Genomic DNA, 19,288 nt, shown 5'->3' on the forward strand with positions numbered 1-19,288 from the left:
AAAAGTTGAATGTAAAAAGTTCAGTAGTTTAATGGGTTACATTGTTCAGGATTTTGGACATAAGACCTTATTTCCAAGTAAGCAAGTGTGATATTTATCAGTGGAGACCGTTTTCAGCACGTTTCATCCAGTCATTCTAATTGCAGAGTTCGCAGGTGCTAGGCTAGCGCAAGTCAACGGTATGTGCTAGCCTGCCACTAAAGACAGTCCTGAATCCTGAACCACCCCTTTAACAGTGGATTATTGTAGTGAGGACTTTTATTTTGAAACAGTTTTGGGCAGAGGAAACAGTTGAATAGGATGTGTAGTCTTAATTGACCCAGATTGTATGCTTAACCCTCTATACCCCGTAGCGGCCGTCGACGGCCGTTCTGTATTCTCCTGTAACGGCCGCGGCCGGCCGCAATTCTTAAAGAGACATCTGCTACAGTATAACCTTCATACATGAAATAATACAGCGTTAGTGGATAAATAAACACCAGACTTTTATTTTGACACACTTAAATGGCTAGGTCGCTATTGACTTTTCTCGGTATTTTTTTGAGTTTAGCCTGTTGACTGACCGGCTGAGGACTTCACGGTGCCTCTGGAGTTATGGCTTCTAACAAGCGTCAGCGTCTTTTCTCATTAGATGAGATGGTATTGATGTGCATCCACCATGTTTTGATGTAAGTGGCGATCATATTGATGTAAGAAATTGACAAAATAAAACATGAAAGTGTAATAAATTTAACGTTAGCATCCTCCCGTTTGTCATGACTGACTTAGCTGCCTCTCTGGCATAAAAAATTGTATGGCTGTCACTGTGAAAGTCAGTTTGAGTTTAGCTAGCACCAGCAAAATATAGGCATAATTCAATGATGGGTCATGGCCTAATTAACAATAAAGTTTATGATAAACCCATGCCAGGTTTATTTGCAGTTATATCACATTAACATTACCCCTTTCTGGCATGTACAGTAAAGCTAACATTATCGTTATCCCACTTACAGATAGTTATTGCAAACTACTACTTATGTATGTCTCTAAATGAGTTTTTGTTGACTAATAACCAAAGCGAGAACCACCGTTGTGTTTTCTGCTTATGGATGTCAGGAAAATGTATTTGTATACAAGTAGGCCAATGTCTCCGTCATCTTATGATTACAAAAAAAGCCTGCTAATTTGCTACCTTCACTGATGTAACGTTAGCGTTAGTCTGAGACTTCGTAATGTTAGCACAGGATAGGTTGAAGGTTAGTGAACGAGTGCAACAGGTTCATTATCATCAACTGATCAAGTTTAGATAAATTATATAACATGATGTGCATATAAAACAAAGCGTAAATCCATGTCAGGATTAACAGTCCCTGTTGTTGGTGACATGCTTATCAAATGAGTCACGATTTCATACGCTATGCTTCATGGCCTCGTTAGTTCATATCCTCATCATTTTTAGCTGTAAGGCTCACTGTCCAGCTAAATCCCAAATAAGTGCAAGATATGCCAGTCTATTTCAATGAAATCAGTACTCATATAGTATCGTGTTTCCCAGCTTCTAATACAGAAATATGTGAACCATATTTATAACTTTTTGTTAGTGAAAAACTTTGAGACTGTAAGTGAGTAGGCCTATGGCTGTCTATGGGAAACATGAATATATAATTTTTAATGGATCATATATCATTTGAAAGAGCAATTTCTAATCTTTAAACTGAAAGAAACTTACAATTGACACTTTTCATTAGATTTTTAGTTATTCTTGGTTATTTAAAATGTTTCTCAAATTGCCCTTTTCTCTTAGAATTCCCAGGAATCTGAAGCATTGTTGTAGAATTCCACTGGGGTATAGAGGGTTAAAGCCTGAGGCTGCAGGTGGCCTGAACACCTGCCATAGGATTCTAATTGCTTAACGGCCGTATTATGATGTCACAATCGGCAATGTTAAGTCTATGGGGATTTTTAAAAAGTTTTTCTTTAATAGTTTAAAAAGTATAAAAGTTTCAAAGTTGAAAAGTCATACCAACCCGATCTGTTTGAAGACCTACGTTACAAAGTTTGAATGAAGTTTCTAAGTTAAACTGTTGAAGAGAAATTGCGTACAGAAAAAGTGGTAAGCGGAATAATAATAATAAGAAGTTGTTGAAGTTGCCTAGGAAGAACAGTACAGAATGCACTGTAATAAGAAGTAGAAGTTGCCTAGGAAGAACAGTACAGTGCATTTTCATGCACTGTAATACGAAAAAGAAGTTGTTGTTGCCTAGGAAGAACAGTACAGTGCATTTTCATGCAATGTAATAATAATAATAATTTGCCTAGGAAGAACAGTACAGTGCATTTTCATGCACTGTAATAATAATAATAAGTAGTTGCCTAGGAAGAACAGTACAGTGCATTTTCATGCACTGTAATAAGAATAAGAAGAAGAAGCCTAGGAAGAACAGTACTGTACAGTGCATTTTCATGCACTGTAATGAGTCATGTTGTAGTGGTCCACATAAATGTGCCCCTTCTGTTATTAGAATGCTAAGCGGAGATTTAACATCATTCATTTCTTGTGTGGCTAGAAGCTGGCTAGCTATGTCATAGGGAGATGTTGCTGTAACGTTATGGGATTTATGTTGCTTAGCGTAATGCCATGGTCATTTGATATGAGATGCTTGTACTCGTAACTTCGTCACTCGTAACTTTAGGACTATTTTTTTTTTACTAAGAGTAATTCAGGAAGCATTTTAGCCCTAAAAGTAGCGCCTGAGTCTGTGACAGCTTAAGCGAGGACTCCTAATAAGACCGATTCACAAACAATGTTTTGTGGTGGCATTTCACGTCGCGATGTTTTGAAATGCGTCTAACAATCACGAAGGGAACAATTTTGCATTGTAGGCATAACTAAGGGATGCAGTAACACCACCAACAACAACCAAAACTAGCCTACTCATTGTTTACATGTACATTAAATGTAACGTTTCATTGTGAATCAAATTAAAAGATTCTCCTCTTTGCAAACGTTGGCATAGGCATATGGTGACAGATTAATTTAATAATGTTGCTGCGTGAATCGCGAATGAAGTGGCCACTTCTTAATGGGAGTCACTGTATGGAAGTAGGCTAAGTAAAATACAGATGTTTAAAATAACATAAAGTTAGGATATGCCCGCTTGACAAAGGCAGAGATAACTGGCCTTTGGCCATAGCAACCATCCATTTAGAACGACTGGCCTTCATAACAACCAATGATCTTAGCTGTGATTCATGTAGCTACAGCATGCAATGTGATGCAAGTATAGAAAGGTGATGAAATATACAGAGACAGGTCAAGAAATATAGTGCAATGTAGACAGTAGTATACAGTTGATTTACAGAAGGTGGTTTAGAGTAATATGAATTAAATATAAATATGTGCAGTGTATTAGCAGTTATCTCATACAATAAGTAGAATAATGTATGTAGTATTAACAGAATATAATAAAACAGAATAAATATGGCTATTCAATATGACAAATATATAACAGATGTGTACATAACATACAGCTATGTGTTGAGTGTAGTTTTTTTGCTGGGTCCCAGGCCATGTTGGTCTGAGGGGAAATGAGAAAGCGGACAGTGCTGCTAAGCAAGCCCTCAATGAAGAAGTCACAGAATGTCAAATCCCTGCCCCAGACCTTAAACCTATACTGAACTCTTACATCTCAGATAAGTGGCAATCTTGGATTAATGTACCAACAACAAGCAAGGAATGTGAATTTTGGCACATTTTCATGATCCACTGGGTCGTTATGGGCCACACAAAATACAGTGTTGCTAAAATGACTCCTATTGTGGCTATTAGAGACATGCGTTCATGAGTATCCAGCTACATTCAATGAGTTAAGTAAAATACATTCACACATGCACAAAAACATCACTAATGTTGTGGACATTCCTTTATTCTGAGATACATCAATAGGCTCTCAAAACAATCCCAAACAGACATAAGGTCTTTATAGAGCAAATCCATATAGATTATTTGTCAAATAAACCAGTAAAACAGAATTAGGGGATGGAATATATAACATTCACACTCATAGCTCATATTTTTTAAATAAATCAGTGAAAAAGTATCCTGACAAACAAGCAGCATTTTAATGCCTTAGTCATATTTCATAATTTCATATTTTTCTCTGATAGCCCAGTTTGAGAGGTGCAAGACGCGTGACATTATTTATTTTTACTGCCAATCACTGCTGTTGTTTTATTTTATTGATTTGATTTAGTCATAGCATTTTTCAAGATAGAAACATCACTTGGAGGGCCAAAAATAATTATATCATTTTTACTTTCGTTCAGTTGAAGAAAATTTCTTGCCATCTAGCATTTGATGTCACTGAGACAGTTAAAAATATTCTCCAAGGAACAAATGCCATTAGTGTTAACAGGCAGGTAAAACTGAGTGTCATCTGCATAGCAGTGATACTGAATGTTATACTTTTTAAAAATTGAGCCAAGGGGTAGCATATAAAGAGAGAATAAAAGAGGGCCCAAAATGGAACCCTGAGGAACACCACACTTTATAAGGGCAGAGGAAGAGGAGAAATTGCCTAAACTAACTGAAAATCATCTATCACTAAGATAAGAAGAGAACCATTGCAAAACAGAACCCTGGAGACCAACTTCATCCTCCAAGCGTTTTAATAGGATGTTATGGTCAATGGTGTCAAATGCTGCACTCAGATCAAGAAGCACCAAGAGGGAGTAAGATCCAGAATCAACTGCTAAGAGAATGTCGTTTTGGACTTTAAGCAAGGCCGATTCAGTGCTGTGCAGAGATCTAAAACCTGATTGGAATTTATCACATATATTGAACTCACTCAGATAAGAAGAAACCTGAGAGAGGACAACCTTTTCTAGTATCTTTGACAGAAAAGGTAATTTAGAAATAGGCCTATAATTCTTCAGGTCACTGGGCTCAAGGTTAGGTTTCTTAAGTAAAGGTTGCACAATTGCACAATTGCTGAGGGGACCACTCCATTGGTTAGTGAGTGATTAATTATGGCCAATACAAGAGGGCAGATGATGGTAAAAACTTCTTTAAAAAGGCGTGCAGGTAAAACATCTAAGTGGCAGGATGTAGATTTCATATGGGAGACCACCTTAGAAAGCTGGGAGGAAGATATAGCCTGAAACTGTTGGAGGCAGCTAGGTGAAAGTTCTATCACTGAGGGATCCGAATCTGGAGGTGAGATTTGAGATTTTATTTTGTCAATTTTATCGATGAAGAAGTTGAGGAACTTCTCACAGATTTCTGTTGAAGGGGCAAGAGTAGATGGCCTTGAGGCAGGATTTATAATAGAGTTAATGGTATTAAATAAACTTTTGGCCTATGAGCATTATTGTTGATAAGCTGAGCATAATACTCAACCTTTGCTGCCTTAACAGAGTTTTGGTACAGTGGGCAGTGCTTCGATTTGGCCAGCTTCACTCGCGGTCCGTGCGTGGGATCACGCGGTATTAATTTGTATTTTTCCAGTGAGACGCTGCAACAACCCAAACAACCGGTAGATGGCTCAAGTGAGCAGGGTGTCTCGTAAAAAGAAATGGCCTGGAAAACCCTACACAGACTTCACTACAGACTTTAGCAGACTGGTTTAGAAATAATGTAATAGCCAGAAATATGCCTGCCCTGCCCTAATAAAAAGAAATATTTGGTTAACTTCGAAAGTGAATCCGTTTGCAGCAGTAGAGGCACGGGACAAATTAAACATTCTGGTTTTCTCCGAGTGCAACGATGATAGACAGACATCATTTGGACAAAATATAGAGTATTAACCTCCGTTGCTCAGCCAAATGCCTTCCTGTTACGTCCTGTTATCACGGAGTTACAGGCGATAAACGATTTTTGATGGTCACAAGTTTACTTCATTAGGGACTGTTAGTTATTTTATTTAAGGGGCTACCGGAGGAGTTTTGGGAGCATTAGTCCAAAAAAAGTGACCCTCCCTCGCCAACAATACATTTTTCTATGACCCTCCAAAGTGATTATGAAAAAATCACTGTCAACTTTTTTTTCGGGTTTATAAGCCTACTGTATTTTAACGTTTTCACATATTTGGCCATAAGCCGTTTATCATAGGCTATCCGAAAACCAAACTACAAAGGCGAACACTTTAACAGGGGAATTAATTGGGCATGAATCATGCTGAACGCTATTTAGCTACCTTAGAATAATAAGGTTCTATCTGCGTTTTGAGTAGGTACAACCGGGACGATTGAAGCGAGGGGCGAATGAAACATTCGGTTTACTCCGAAAGTGCAACGATGATAGACAGTTTGGACAAAACATGGAGCATATTAACCTCCGTTGCTCAGCCAAATGCCTTCCTGTTACGTCCTGGTATCAATGGGAGTTACAAGCGATAAAACGATTTTTTGATCGTTGGTCAAGTTTACTTCATTAGCGGTTTATTTTTTTGGATTATTAAAGAGTGTTTTTCATTTAAAGGTTTGACTTTGTGCTTATTCAGTAGAGCATTTAGTGCTCTCCCCAATCCCAGACGTTCACAGTGCATGTTTGTTTGTAATGGATGCAACTGCGAGATAGGCTATGCGTTTGACAATGAGTTGTTAACAGAACCAAGACATATAGCCCAGCAGCAATCTAGGGACTGATCGTTATTTATTGAAGGGGCCACCGGAGGAATTTTGAGTGCTTCAGTTGGAAGTTGCATGACCCTCTCTTGTCTGCTAGAAATTGTTCAATGACCCTCCGACAGAATTGTTAAAAAAGACATGACCCTCCCCTGCCAATTGTCTTCCGCCCGCGCCACAGCCACACACAAACGTTCTTAAATCAATCTTTCCCGTGAGCTTGCATGCTACCAGTCCTTCCTTTTCAAATGTGTTAGCCTGTTTGCACAATTTCACAAATAATCATATGTGATTAATAGTATGACAAAAAAATCCCTGTGCACGGGGACGAAACAATGCATGCCAACTTTTTCCGTGTTTATCCGCGTATTTTTTAACTTTCCCCGCTGTCTTGCAGTTTTAATGTTTTCCCGTAGAATATCCCATATTTTAATACTCTCAAAACAGCCCTGCCATCGGGCCTGTCTCTGTGTTGCCCTGTTGCTACCCCTTGCCCTTCCAACGAAACAGATGTCTTCAAATCATCGTTTTCCTTGCTTGAAGGCGAACTTAGAGTGATGTTAACCTATTTAAGTTTAACGGCGCGATTTGTCGTGAAACCGCGATTCATTGGGCTTGCATGTTCGGCCTTATGTCTACGTGCGCACCTGAGGCTACTCAGCTGCAAGAGAAATAATTTCCCCTGTTTGTATGTTCACTGCAGATTGGCCTACCATAACTTACCAACTCTGCACTGTAGACTGGCTATTTATATTTTTCTGTGAAATAAGCAAATGTATTTGTTCAACTTTATGAAGCAGAATTACGCATAGGGTACTTGGAACATAATACATTTGACAAAGGACAGATGAATGTTGTTAGTGACAAAATATTAACTTTCAGTGTTTTACGATGTCTTTGTCATGGGGAAGTGTTTTTCCCCATGCATTTATTCTAGGTTACTGTCAGTGACTGCCGTGAGAAAGCGGGTTCTGTGTTTTAGTTCATGTCAGTGACTGGCGAGAGAAGCGGGGTCTGTGTTGTGTTGTGTTGTGTTGCGTTATGTTAATTTATTTTCATTGGGCATACCGTGCCGTGCGTCCCACAGCTCTTCAGTTCTGACAAAGCCAAATTTACTCCTTTTGAAACAATGAGTGCAGGAAGCGTTTGTATGGTTATATTGCTTGGACGGGGTCCCAAGCAGCTTTCAGCCATACTACTACTACTAATACTACTACTAGCTACTTTGAGAACATTTTAATTCACCTGACACTAATATTCAAAATGTTGAAAACTATTTCGGCATAGCCTATAAAGCAGTTTAATTAAATGGAATGTTAGTTGTAAACAAACAAGCTACTTGGTGAGGCTTGGCCTCACAGATCTTCTTCGTGCCTTAGATGGCAGGAAAAATCTTCCACGATAGGCCTATTAACTAACCACCCGATTCACGTTGGCTGGGGAAGGGGCCATCAGACAATTGTGCCCAGTTAATCCGGCCCTTCCCCAAAAATCACACCTTCCCACCTCTGACAGCTTAAAAGAAGTCAAGAGGACTCCTTACTCACAGACCTATTCACAAACCTGCGGTTTTGAAATCCTATGCAGCTACAGGAGCTTCTAATCGCGAGGAAGCAATTTTGCATTGTAGGCATAACTAACATGCAATAACGCCAACAACAACAACAAAACTAGGCTAATCATTGTCAACATGTAAATTAAATGTAACATTAGTGTGAATCAAATTAAAATGATCTCTTTTGCAAACGTAGTAACAGAATAATTTAATAATGTTACAAAGATACTACATCAATCCGTATGTTTCATTGGGCTACTAGGCTATTTGTTTTGCCTTGAGGCTAGGCCTTTTTATTCAGGGGCCGTATTCACAAAGAATTTTAAGGCTAAAAGTAGCTCCTAACTGGCGAATTTAGGAGCAACTCCTAAAAATAATGGGCGTGTCACTCCTAACTTCAGGACTCCTAATTTTTTCACAAAAAGTAATTCACGAAGCATTTTAGACCTAAATGTAGCACCTAAGTCTGGGACAGCTTAAGTCGAGAGGACTCCTAACTCACTAAGACCTATTCATAAACAGCTTTTTTGTGGCATTTTACGTTGCAATGTTTTGAAATAGCCTATGCGCAACAGGAGCTTCCAATCGCAAGGGAACAATTTTGCATTCATAAAAGGGATGCAATAACGCCACCAACAACAACCAAAACTACTCATTGTTAACATGTAAATGAAATGTAACGTTTCCTTGTGAATCAAATTAAAATTTGCAAACGTAGCCTAGGGATATGATGACAGATTAATTTAATAATGTTGCAAAGGTAGGCTACTGCATCAATCCATAGGCCTATGTTTCATTAGGCTACTAAGCTATTTGTTTTGCCTTACTCTTTATTCATTTAGGCTAGGCCTTTTTATTCAGTTATTAATCATCTTCCGTCCTTCGCACTACTTGTGTAGGCGCCGCATTCTCCGACCTGTCACCTGTCAGTCATCATCGGAAGAAAGGTGTTTGGAATTCCCGCGTTACAATCGTCCAGCCAATCAAGGTGGTCACTTCAGTCAAGCTCGTGCATGAGTAATGGCGTCATCCATAGCCACGAAGACTCACTCCTAGTTTAGGAGTTGTCTGAAAGGCTTTGTGAATAACTTTTAAGAAAAACTCCAATCTAAAGTCTTTAAGTCGATTTAGGAGTAGCCTACTCCTAGTAGTAAGATAAAAGCCTTTGTGAATAGCCTACGACCCCAGTTATTCATCATCTTCCGTCCTTGTGTAGCGCCGCGCATTCTGAGACCTGTCACTCATCATCGTAAGGGAGGTGTTTGGAATCATGCCAGCGTTACAATCATCAGCCAATCAGCCAATCAAGGTGGTCACGCTTGCCCATTTACCCAAATTAATGGTCGAATATTACTGATGATCATTGTTATTTAAGAACATGCAGTGTCGTGGGGTACCAAAACATCTTGCTTTCGTAAAAAAGCATCATAACGCACATTCTGGCGGGTCTGTTATTTACTGTAGGCTCGCCAAACCACATGCCTTTATTTTGGGCAAGCCTGCATTCATTCATTCATTCAACCTTTATTTATTCTCGGAGGGTCATTGAGGGAAGCCCTCATTTTCAATGAAGCCGAAATTACAGAAAAAAGCAAAGCTCCACAAACAAGACAACATTCGAGGCCTTCTGTTGAAGAATTTTTATATAAAGCCTGCGCTGACAGTAATCCTCCTGCCCTGATAGGCCTACCACAGTTGTGGATGGTGTGGAGTGTTCAAGTAATAACACAATCAATGTGTGTCTCAATTGTCCCCCCCGCTGACCACCTCACACATTTCTCTAGATTTTGCAACGAACTTACATGACACAATGCCATAAAATATGCCAGTTTTAGGACACAGAATAATGTTTGTAATGATACCAGGTAGGCCAGGTATTGTCGAAGGTGCATGGTGAAGTGAAATTCTTACTTTGGAAAACAAACATTTGCGATATCATCGCATGATCATCAGAATATTGCAACAGATTCTGTGTTCTGGACTGTAGGTAACTTGTTAAGCCAGTGGTTATCAAACTTTTATTTCATTCCCCACTTTGATCAAGGGGCATGACTGATGATAGTGGAGATAGCGTGTTATCCCGAGGCTTTTGCAAGTCAGCATCTTCGGCCGGTAGTCTATTAAAATATAAGTTTTTGATGTCCCAAACGGAGAGCCATACTTTATTGTTTTTAACGATCTCTATGTTACTCACAAAAATGTAGCCATGGGGACATGATGAAGTAGGTTATCCAACTGTCGTGTGTTAAATTATTGTGATTACGAGCCAGTGGTTTTCAAACATTATCGCGTGACTCTCGACATCTAACTAAATGCAACAGGCTCATATCGTCCTCGCATTCGCAAAAATGAGGACCAGTGTTTTGTCAAATTGCAAATAGCTATTAGTTTTAACTATTTTTTACAAAAAGCACTTCATACTATCTTAATCTTGGAATATGGGGGAGGGAAGTGGCGTCTGCAGTCAGCCAACTATGAATGTAATTCTGCAGCATAAAGCAGATGTAATTGTTTATTGTACAGAAAAATAAAAATGACATGTCAAGCAGTCAATTGACTACATTGCAGTCAAGAAGTAGGCCAAATTAATTTGAGAAACCAAAGCGTGGGTCATAGTTGTCTAAGCCTCTATTAAGTAGCCTGTTAAAAAACGTAAGCCAGATAGTATTAAATCGGCAACAACATTGTTTTCTGCAGAAGCCTACCCAAGACTACAGATTAATTCTGAACAGTTATTTCTCTACTGGCTCAATTATCACACCACTGTTTTGATTTGCGTGGTTCGTTAACCCCAACACTGACAATAATGTAGACAGCAAATTTCGATTTTCGTGTAGTCAAGCCTTAAGCCATACCCAAGTAGCCTAAATCGAGGTAATGTTTAATTATGCCTGATTTATTTTGTTATTGAATTCGTAGGCTGGGATTACTCTCGGCAACAATTATGTAAGGGACGGCAGGCAGAGCGATGTACAGTGGCAGAGCGACGCACAGTGGCTGAAAGTGGTACTAAAGCTTCACGCAGCTTCACGCCGCATAATGCGCAAATGAAGTGGTCATTTGAAAGCGATGCCCACTGTAGGTCTTTAGAGAATCTCTGAAAAGGTCATAGAAGACCTGAAGCTTCTCTTTTTTCCATTTGCGCTCTGCTTTCCTGCAAGATTTTCTGACAGAACGGGTCGTGGCATTTAACCATGGAGTGGTGATAGTTTTGACACGCTTTTGTTTTAGTGGGGCAACACAGTCTAAGGTCTCAAGACAGGATGCATTAAAGAGAGTGACTAATTCTTCAATGTCAGAGCAGGTGGAAATAGCAACAGAGATAGTAGGTGAGGATGAAAGTATTAGAGAATGTTGTGGCTGTGGTGGAATTAATAGAACGGGCAAAGGAATAGGACTTAGGGGGAGATACAGGGGGACAAAACAAAATAGATTCAAATAAAATAAAAAAAATGATCAGAGACCCCAACATCCATAATTTCTAAGTTGGAAACATTGAAACCATAAGACAATACTAGGTCTAATGTGTGGCCTTTCTGATGTGTCGGGGCCATAACAGATTGCACAAGATTGAAAGAGTCCACAAGGCATACAAAGTCCTTAACCAAAGGTTTTGATGGGCAACAGATGTGAATGTTAAAATCCCCTAAAATCATGAAATTGTCAGAGCGAGAGGCCATAAAAGATAGTAAATCAGCAAATTCTTGAATGAAATTACAATTAAGCTTAATTTTTGGTGGTCGGTAAACTAATGCACAGAGGAGGGTGGCATTTATCTTTACAAGCTGTACCTCAAAAGTGGAGAACATATCAATTTGTACAATTCTACATTTAAAGTTGTTATTATAAACAGTGACCAGACCACCTCCACGACCAGTAGTCCTTGGGGAATTCATGAAGCTGCAGTGAGAAGGGCAGAGTTCACCAAGTGGAATGACGCCATTACCGCTGAGCCAAGACTCCGTTATAAACAAAAAGTCCAGGTGATGAGACGTGAAGCGGTCGTTTAAAATAAAAAAGTCTTGTTACAGATAGATTAGATCGTTCAATAACATAAATTTGACGGGAGGAGGGTCTTGGGCATGCTGCAGAACTTCCTGCGGTGAACCAGCTGTGAGAACTTTTACCTTCGGATGAAGGTCTTGCGGCGGTTCAGGTGCCATGGTGATGCAGGACTCTACACTAAAATTTTTTTTCAGGAGCACTTGTGCGTCCGAGTTAAAAAAAATTAGGAGCAAAGACGAAAATTTGGGCGCACAGTCAGTCACAGCCGCATAATCTAACATTATACTGCAGCTAACAGTTAAACATGCCAGTGCACCAATTGTGAATATTAAGAATGACTGACAACATTTAGGCTACAGGAAGGATTTTAAAGATCAGTGCCTACTTTATTTTCAGTCTGTTCTATTCTCCTACATTCTGTTAATGTAAATAATATAATACATTGGCATATTTGCATTTAGCCTGTATATCAAGTATCCTGTCAAATGTAGGCTAATTTATTTATTTGTGAATCCATCTATAGCTAATCCAAATATGCCCATGGTGACCTATCTGACTGCATACTGCCTAATACTACTACTAAAACAGTCAATTTTCTCTTCCACAAAACCCAACATAGGCTAATCAAGGATATTTATTTTTAATACTTATTACTTATATATTCGGTGTAAACAAACAAGCATGCGTGGAAGCCTGGAGTTGTCAGTAGCGTTCTACCTTTGAATAAAATGGGAGTATTACGGGAGGCTACTTTTGTGCCGGTTCGCTACAGATATTGCATATTGCAGCCAATACGTCAACTAGGCTAAAAGGCATGTTAGGTTACCTTTCCTTCTCTCACTGCATTCTCAGAATATCATCCTGTTCCTCCTATATCCAATAAATTCGGTGGATAGAAAAACAAATTTCTTCAATCTTTGCATCTTGGCTGGCTAGTCTAACTTTCCGCTTTTTCTGCGCGCTCTTGGATTTGATAGAAGTCATTCGCACCAGTGCGCCTAAATATTTTTTTGCACTCGCACGGCATCATTTTTACTCGCATGTGCGAGTGAAATGGGCGCACTGTAGAGCCCTGTGATGTGACATTCTCAGCAGCTCCATCGAAGTTGTCCAAGATGTGAGAGACGGATTCTCGCTGCGTTGTTGGTCGCTGTAGATTCTCCACTGACACTGTAGGGAGCGAGTTGTTTGCGGGAGCGGACTGCTTTGGAAAACCGCGTTGATTAGGCAAGAAATCCCATGGAGATGATGGAGGGATGCTTTCGTCTGTCGCACGGATGATAGAGTGACGTGCGCCTCTGTGCAAGTAGCGTTTTCCGCCGGAGGATCCCCGCTGCCCGGCAAAGGTGGAGCACCTCGATGTTGATGGTGTCGGTGGAGGCGAATCGTCGGTTCAAGGGCGGTACTGAAAGCCCCCATAGCCAAAACACAAACTCCGACATGGCTTGATGCATCAGCCAGTCCAAAGTGTGCAATTTAATCACCTAGCTAGCACTAAGCCTCAATCTCCGGCTGGTCAGTCAACCGACTATATGAACCCAGCGTATTCAGAATAGAAAAGGAGAGAGACACTAGCAAGCTCGAATCCAGCACAGCTTCCACTACACAAGCAGACAGCAAGTCCAAAAGCAGTGAAGGCCTTGCTGATGGCAATCGGCAGGGGGGAAAAAACAGCTGATCACCAGGCGAAAAAACAGCGCAGGTAGAGCTAGAACTCGGACTAGAGGCAGACATAAAACACAATAAAAGTGTGGAAAAACAAAATAAACAGTTTAAATAAAAAAGGCTATCTATAACTGTACAGCTAAATTAACGAATCTACAGTAATTGAAGAAAAATAATCAGGAATAAAATAGTAAAATGTTAAAAAATCCGACCAGGTCAGACAGAGCGGCTTGCAGCCAGCGTCCCAGTTGCTAAGCGACCTTTATTTAGAAGACTTTTACAGAGGGGTTTGTTGATATATTATTCCTAGCCTGACTTACATGACATTTTATGCCTAAAAACATGGCAAAAATCGATTTTTTAAGGCTATTGACAGCATATGTTTTTAATATAATTTTGAACCTGGCTGTATCCAATGCTCAGTTTAAAATGTATGCAAATTAGCGCATATTTAATTAGATAATGCCTAATTTGCATATGTAAACATTAAATTAGAGAAAAAATTGTATAATAAGGGACATTTCCCCGGTTTCTTACCCAAAACGGGAACATTTCAGCATTTGGTCTTTCCGTTGCTATCCCTCTGCTGACATCAAGAATTCAGGCTACACAACTGCTCCACTTACTAAACGAGGTGAAAAGCTAGGTCTAACGTGACATTGCTGACAGATTTGCCATCAAATCATGCTCTCACAACAAGCATGCCATTATCTTAAATAGGTTAACATCATAGTCTATCGCATTCAAGCAAAAAAACAATGCTTTGAAAACATCTGTTTCACTAGAAAGACAAGGGGCAACAGGACAGCAGTAGCTTACAGAGACTGACAGGCCCGTTTGTAGGGCTTATGAGAATATAAAAATACAGGATATTTAGAAAACGGGAGGGTTAACATACCTGTTACCATGGCTAAAGCCATGTTTACTCTATTTAGCTTCTGTGGTTGAATACATCTGGCCAAGCCTTTGCAAAGTAGGCTAGTAAGCAATGAACTAATACTGAAAACGGCAAGGGCTATAGGCAGAAAGGGTTTGTTTAATCTGCAGACTTACTAGTTTACATTCTCCAATGGAGTTAAGAGATTTAGTCCCAAGCTAACACTTTTCATTGGTTACATTTGTATAAAACTTACTGATTGACGTGTGGGTTGACCAATAATATGGATACGGAGGTTTCCGCCCGACAGCGACGCAATTCTCTTTTCATTGGCAAATTAACATTTTTGTTATTTACTTTTATAGTGACACCTGTGGTCCTCCATAATAGAAATATACATTGTTTATGTGGCAGATCATGTTAGACATCATTTTAGCAGTAAATGCAAGTAGGCTACGACCCTGAATAATTGAGATTCACTTAAATTGAGGACAAAATGGGACAGAAACCCCAGGATCTGGTGTGCAGTGAATTACTGGCACATGATAGCATGAAACCATCAAAACTAAAATGCCATATGGAAACAAAGCACCCCTGTCAAAGACAAACCTGTTGACCTACTTTGAAAGGTGACATCAGTAGTTGAAAACTTCACAAATGTAGTGCCAGACATCAGCATGTTCCAAACAAATAGGCCTACACGCACTTACTCACAGGTCTTACCATGTAGCTCACCGTATTCGTTGGCTTGAATGCTAAAAATTGCGACTTTATGAAAATGGGAAATTGTGGCTCCCAAAGTGCTATGTTGACATGGTTTAATTGCCAGTACAAATGAAAAAATGCAAAATCGTTAAAATTAAAAAGTAAATATAGATAGGTAACACTTCACTTGACAGTATCGACATAAGAGTGACATGACACTGTCATGAACACATGAATCCTAACCCTAACTTGTTATGACAAAAACCGAATGTCACTTAATGAAGCGTTATGTCATAAACGTTTATGACTTGTTTATGACACGTTCATGAAAGTGTCATGTCACTCTTATGTCTGCTGTCATGTAAAGTGTAACCAATAGATAATGCAGAGATGCACTGCAAAAAATGAAATCTAACCAAGTGTTATTAATCTTATAATAAGGTCAACAAATCTATTTGGTATTGTTTTTAGTATGAACAGACTTACCTAGCGCTCTCTCGAAAGATCATTTTGACTTATTTTAAGGAGTCTTATCAAGACAAATTTACTTAACGCTCTGGCAGAAAAAATTGCTTGTTTTCAGGATTAGATGTCTTAAAATAACTAAAACTTCTCTTAAATTAAGTCAAATGATTTCACGAGAAAGCGCTAGGTAAGTGTCTTTATACTGAAAACAATACTAATTTTTTTTTATCTTGATATAAGATTAATAATCTTGGTTAGATTTCATTACATAAGCACTTTTTGCAGTGTGGTTACAAAGGTGTTGCTAGGATAGATATGGTGGTTGCATTTAATGTTCATTTCAAAATACCACTTATATTCACTTAAACAGGGATGCAATAATTGTCGAGGGCACTGTATAACCGTCTTGATATGAAGCAATAACATTCTTTTTGTCGCTCATTGTGTATGTAAGGTGAAGATGTATAGTGGATATGTGTGACATTATGCCTTAATCAAAACCAAGCCAATCGATTGTCAGTCGGTGATGTTACTGCTGCTTCACCACGCAGGAGATTCATCCAGAGCTCAGTCAGTCGAGGCTAAAGCTCAACCAGAGCTACACGGTAGGTAAGTGAGGAGAGGAGAGACAAATGCCAGGGACAAATGCCAAGACCATTTCTATTGATATTAACATTAATCAGAAAATACCCACACGGTCTGTACAAATGCTCTGCATATCCACACCTCAGAAATGGTGTGGATATGCAGAGCATTTGTACAGACTGTACAACCATGACTCAACCATGAATAAAACAGTTGTTAAAAACAAGCAAATAAAGAAATACAGTGTGAAAGAAACCAAAAGAAATTCCGCTGTGGAGTGGGTTCAGACAAATAAAGACCAAGAATTGATCTGTTACCTGCTGTGGTCCCTGCAGTCGCTGCTGGAGCTGGAGTCTAAGCTGGTTTGGGGGTAGGCGGAGTTGATTGGACGTGGTAGGAGTACGAGGCATTCCAGGCCTCAAAGCCATCCCCCCATGGAAAGTTCCCCGTGGTGATCCAAGGCCAAACCCATGTGCTCCACCCAAATCTGAAGGGAACTGAGGAGGACTTGAGGACTTGAGGGGGAATGGAGCGGAGTATGCTGTCAACTTTGGATCTGTGGTCACACTGGATGCTGAAGAGGGCTGGGTGGGAAGTCGCTGAAGGATTGGTTCAAGACATCCACCCTGGAAATCAAACGTCCCTTGTAAGAGGTCTTAAATCTTCAACCACTTTTTGCCACTTATTTTGACTCAGTACAACAAGTAATACACTGAAATTAAATCAATAAACAATATTTTATGCCACTATATCCCATTAACCTCCAAGTATACTGAAGTTCAGTGGTCACAATAATACTTCGACTTGGGACATACACCTTTGTTAGTATTATTTATTTTATTTATTAAAAGAGGAATGCCTCTTGAGATGTGGCATCTCATTTTCGAGAAGGTCCTCGATAGGACTGGACAAAGACAAAGGTACAAGGACAAGATACTACAGTACAGTACAGTACAACATACACATTCACTCACATACAGCCCCCTTCTCCCACCCCCAACCCAACAGCTCCCATTCCCTAATAATACATACATATACACATATATACAACAAGCATACATCTACATATCCACATATATACATACAGAGACACATATATGCATGCGCACAGTACATACATACACATATACGAAAATATAGACACGTACGCTCACATCTCTATACCAGAGCATATTGACAGATCAGACAGATCAAAGACACACAAAAAAGCATCAATGAAAACAATTACAACGGTTACTTGCTTTCAGATATGTGAACAAAGATGTCTTGAAGCGACTCAAAGATGTAATTGATCTTAAGGCCCCAGGCAGGCTATTCCAGTCAAAGGAGCCTTGTATTTAAATGAACGCCCGTCTTTTTTGGAGATATGTGGTACTGTAAATGATAGATATTCGGTGTGCCTCAAACTATAGTTTGTTTGGTAAGGTATTAAATGTTGTTGCAAGTAGAGTGGATAACTAAGATGTATGCACTTAAAAATAAGCTGGAACCAATGAAACTGTCTCCTGGCGTTGGGTGACAGAATATTCAATGAATCATACAGGATACAGTGATGCGTCCTGTATGAACATTTCAACACAAATCTGCAAATGCTATTAAAGACAACAGTCAAAGGCTTAAGACAGGTCTCAGTGGAGTTCTGATATACTACATCAGCATAGTCTATAATTGGAAATAATACACTGCAAAAACTGCTTATCTAACAAAACTGCTTATCTAACCAAGTGTTATTAATCTTATATCAAGATAAAAAAAAACTAGTTGGTGTTGTTTTCATTATAAAGAGACTTACCTAGCGCTTTCTTGTGAAATCATTTGACTTAATAAAAAAAAAAAAATTGACTTATTTTAAGACATCTCATCTTGAAAACAAGCTAATTTGTCTGCCAGTGCGTTGAGCAAATTTGTCTTGATAAGACTCCTTAAAATAAGTTAAAGTCTTCTTAAATTAAGTCAAAATGATCTTTTGAGAGGGCGCTAGGTAAGTCTTTTCATACTAAAAACAATACCAAATAGATTTTTTAATCTTAATATAAGATCAATAACACTTGGTTAGAATTCATTTTTTGCAGTGTAATTGCTTCACAATTCTCAACCTAATCTGCTGTGTAAAACAATTATTGAAACGATACAGCATCCTTATATTACAATTCAACTTTCTTATAGTATGATTGATGTGGGTTTTATAGGAGAGTTGAGAATCAAGCCAAAAGCCCAAGTAATTAAATTTATCAAATCTGCCAAGAGCGGTGCCATCTAAAAAGTTAATTGACAAGTTTGTTTGTTTAACAGTAGATCTTGTTGGGAAAAGCATACAGTATGATTTCTTTTTATTCAAAAGGAGGTCATTACATTGGAACCATTTTTGAATAATATCAAAGTCTGTCTGAAGAGTGTTCTGTATCTTAGAAATATTAGAGTCGGAATTATAGCTCACTGTGTCATCAGCATATAAGTGAATAGAACAGTCTGAGCAAGCTTGTGGAAGTAGCCTGGGTGTTCCCATGCTGCCTTGCACGCGATTTGATTCACGCTGCTAAGGCAGCCTGGAGACCATAGTCTCCAATCGCAAATTTTCGCCTGAGATAGGGAACCAATCACAGAACAGGAGGGAAAGCAAGACGATGATGAGCTATGCACAGACGCATTTGATAGACATCCGTGGCACCCAATAAACGGATCTGGGCATTTTTTTCAAATACGAGAAAATGAACGTTTGGTTCCCAGACCACGTCTCATTGAGAAGTGGTGGCGCTAGCCAGGCTATTGTGGAAGGTCATTGATAAAGACTGAAAATAGGAGAGGCCCTAACGAAGATCCTTGAGGGA

General features: G+C 39.2%; 1 protein-coding gene across 2 annotated transcripts in view; it reads right to left on the reverse strand.

The window, feature by feature from the left end:
• Positions 1-19,288, reverse strand: part of ncoa1 (nuclear receptor coactivator 1) — a 184,679-nt gene that overhangs the window by 21,365 nt on the left and 144,026 nt on the right. For both annotated transcript variants that reach the window (XM_048251003.1, XM_048251002.1), the window contains exon 15: positions 16,778-17,086. In XM_048251003.1, the coding sequence (XP_048106960.1) occupies positions 16,778-17,086 (309 nt within the window). The remainder of the gene's footprint in view (positions 1-16,777; positions 17,087-19,288) is intronic.

Source organism: Alosa alosa, chromosome 8, assembly GCF_017589495.1.
Source record: "Alosa alosa isolate M-15738 ecotype Scorff River chromosome 8, AALO_Geno_1.1, whole genome shotgun sequence".
In the NCBI taxonomy this organism is placed as follows: Eukaryota; Metazoa; Chordata; class Actinopteri; order Clupeiformes; family Clupeidae; genus Alosa; species Alosa alosa.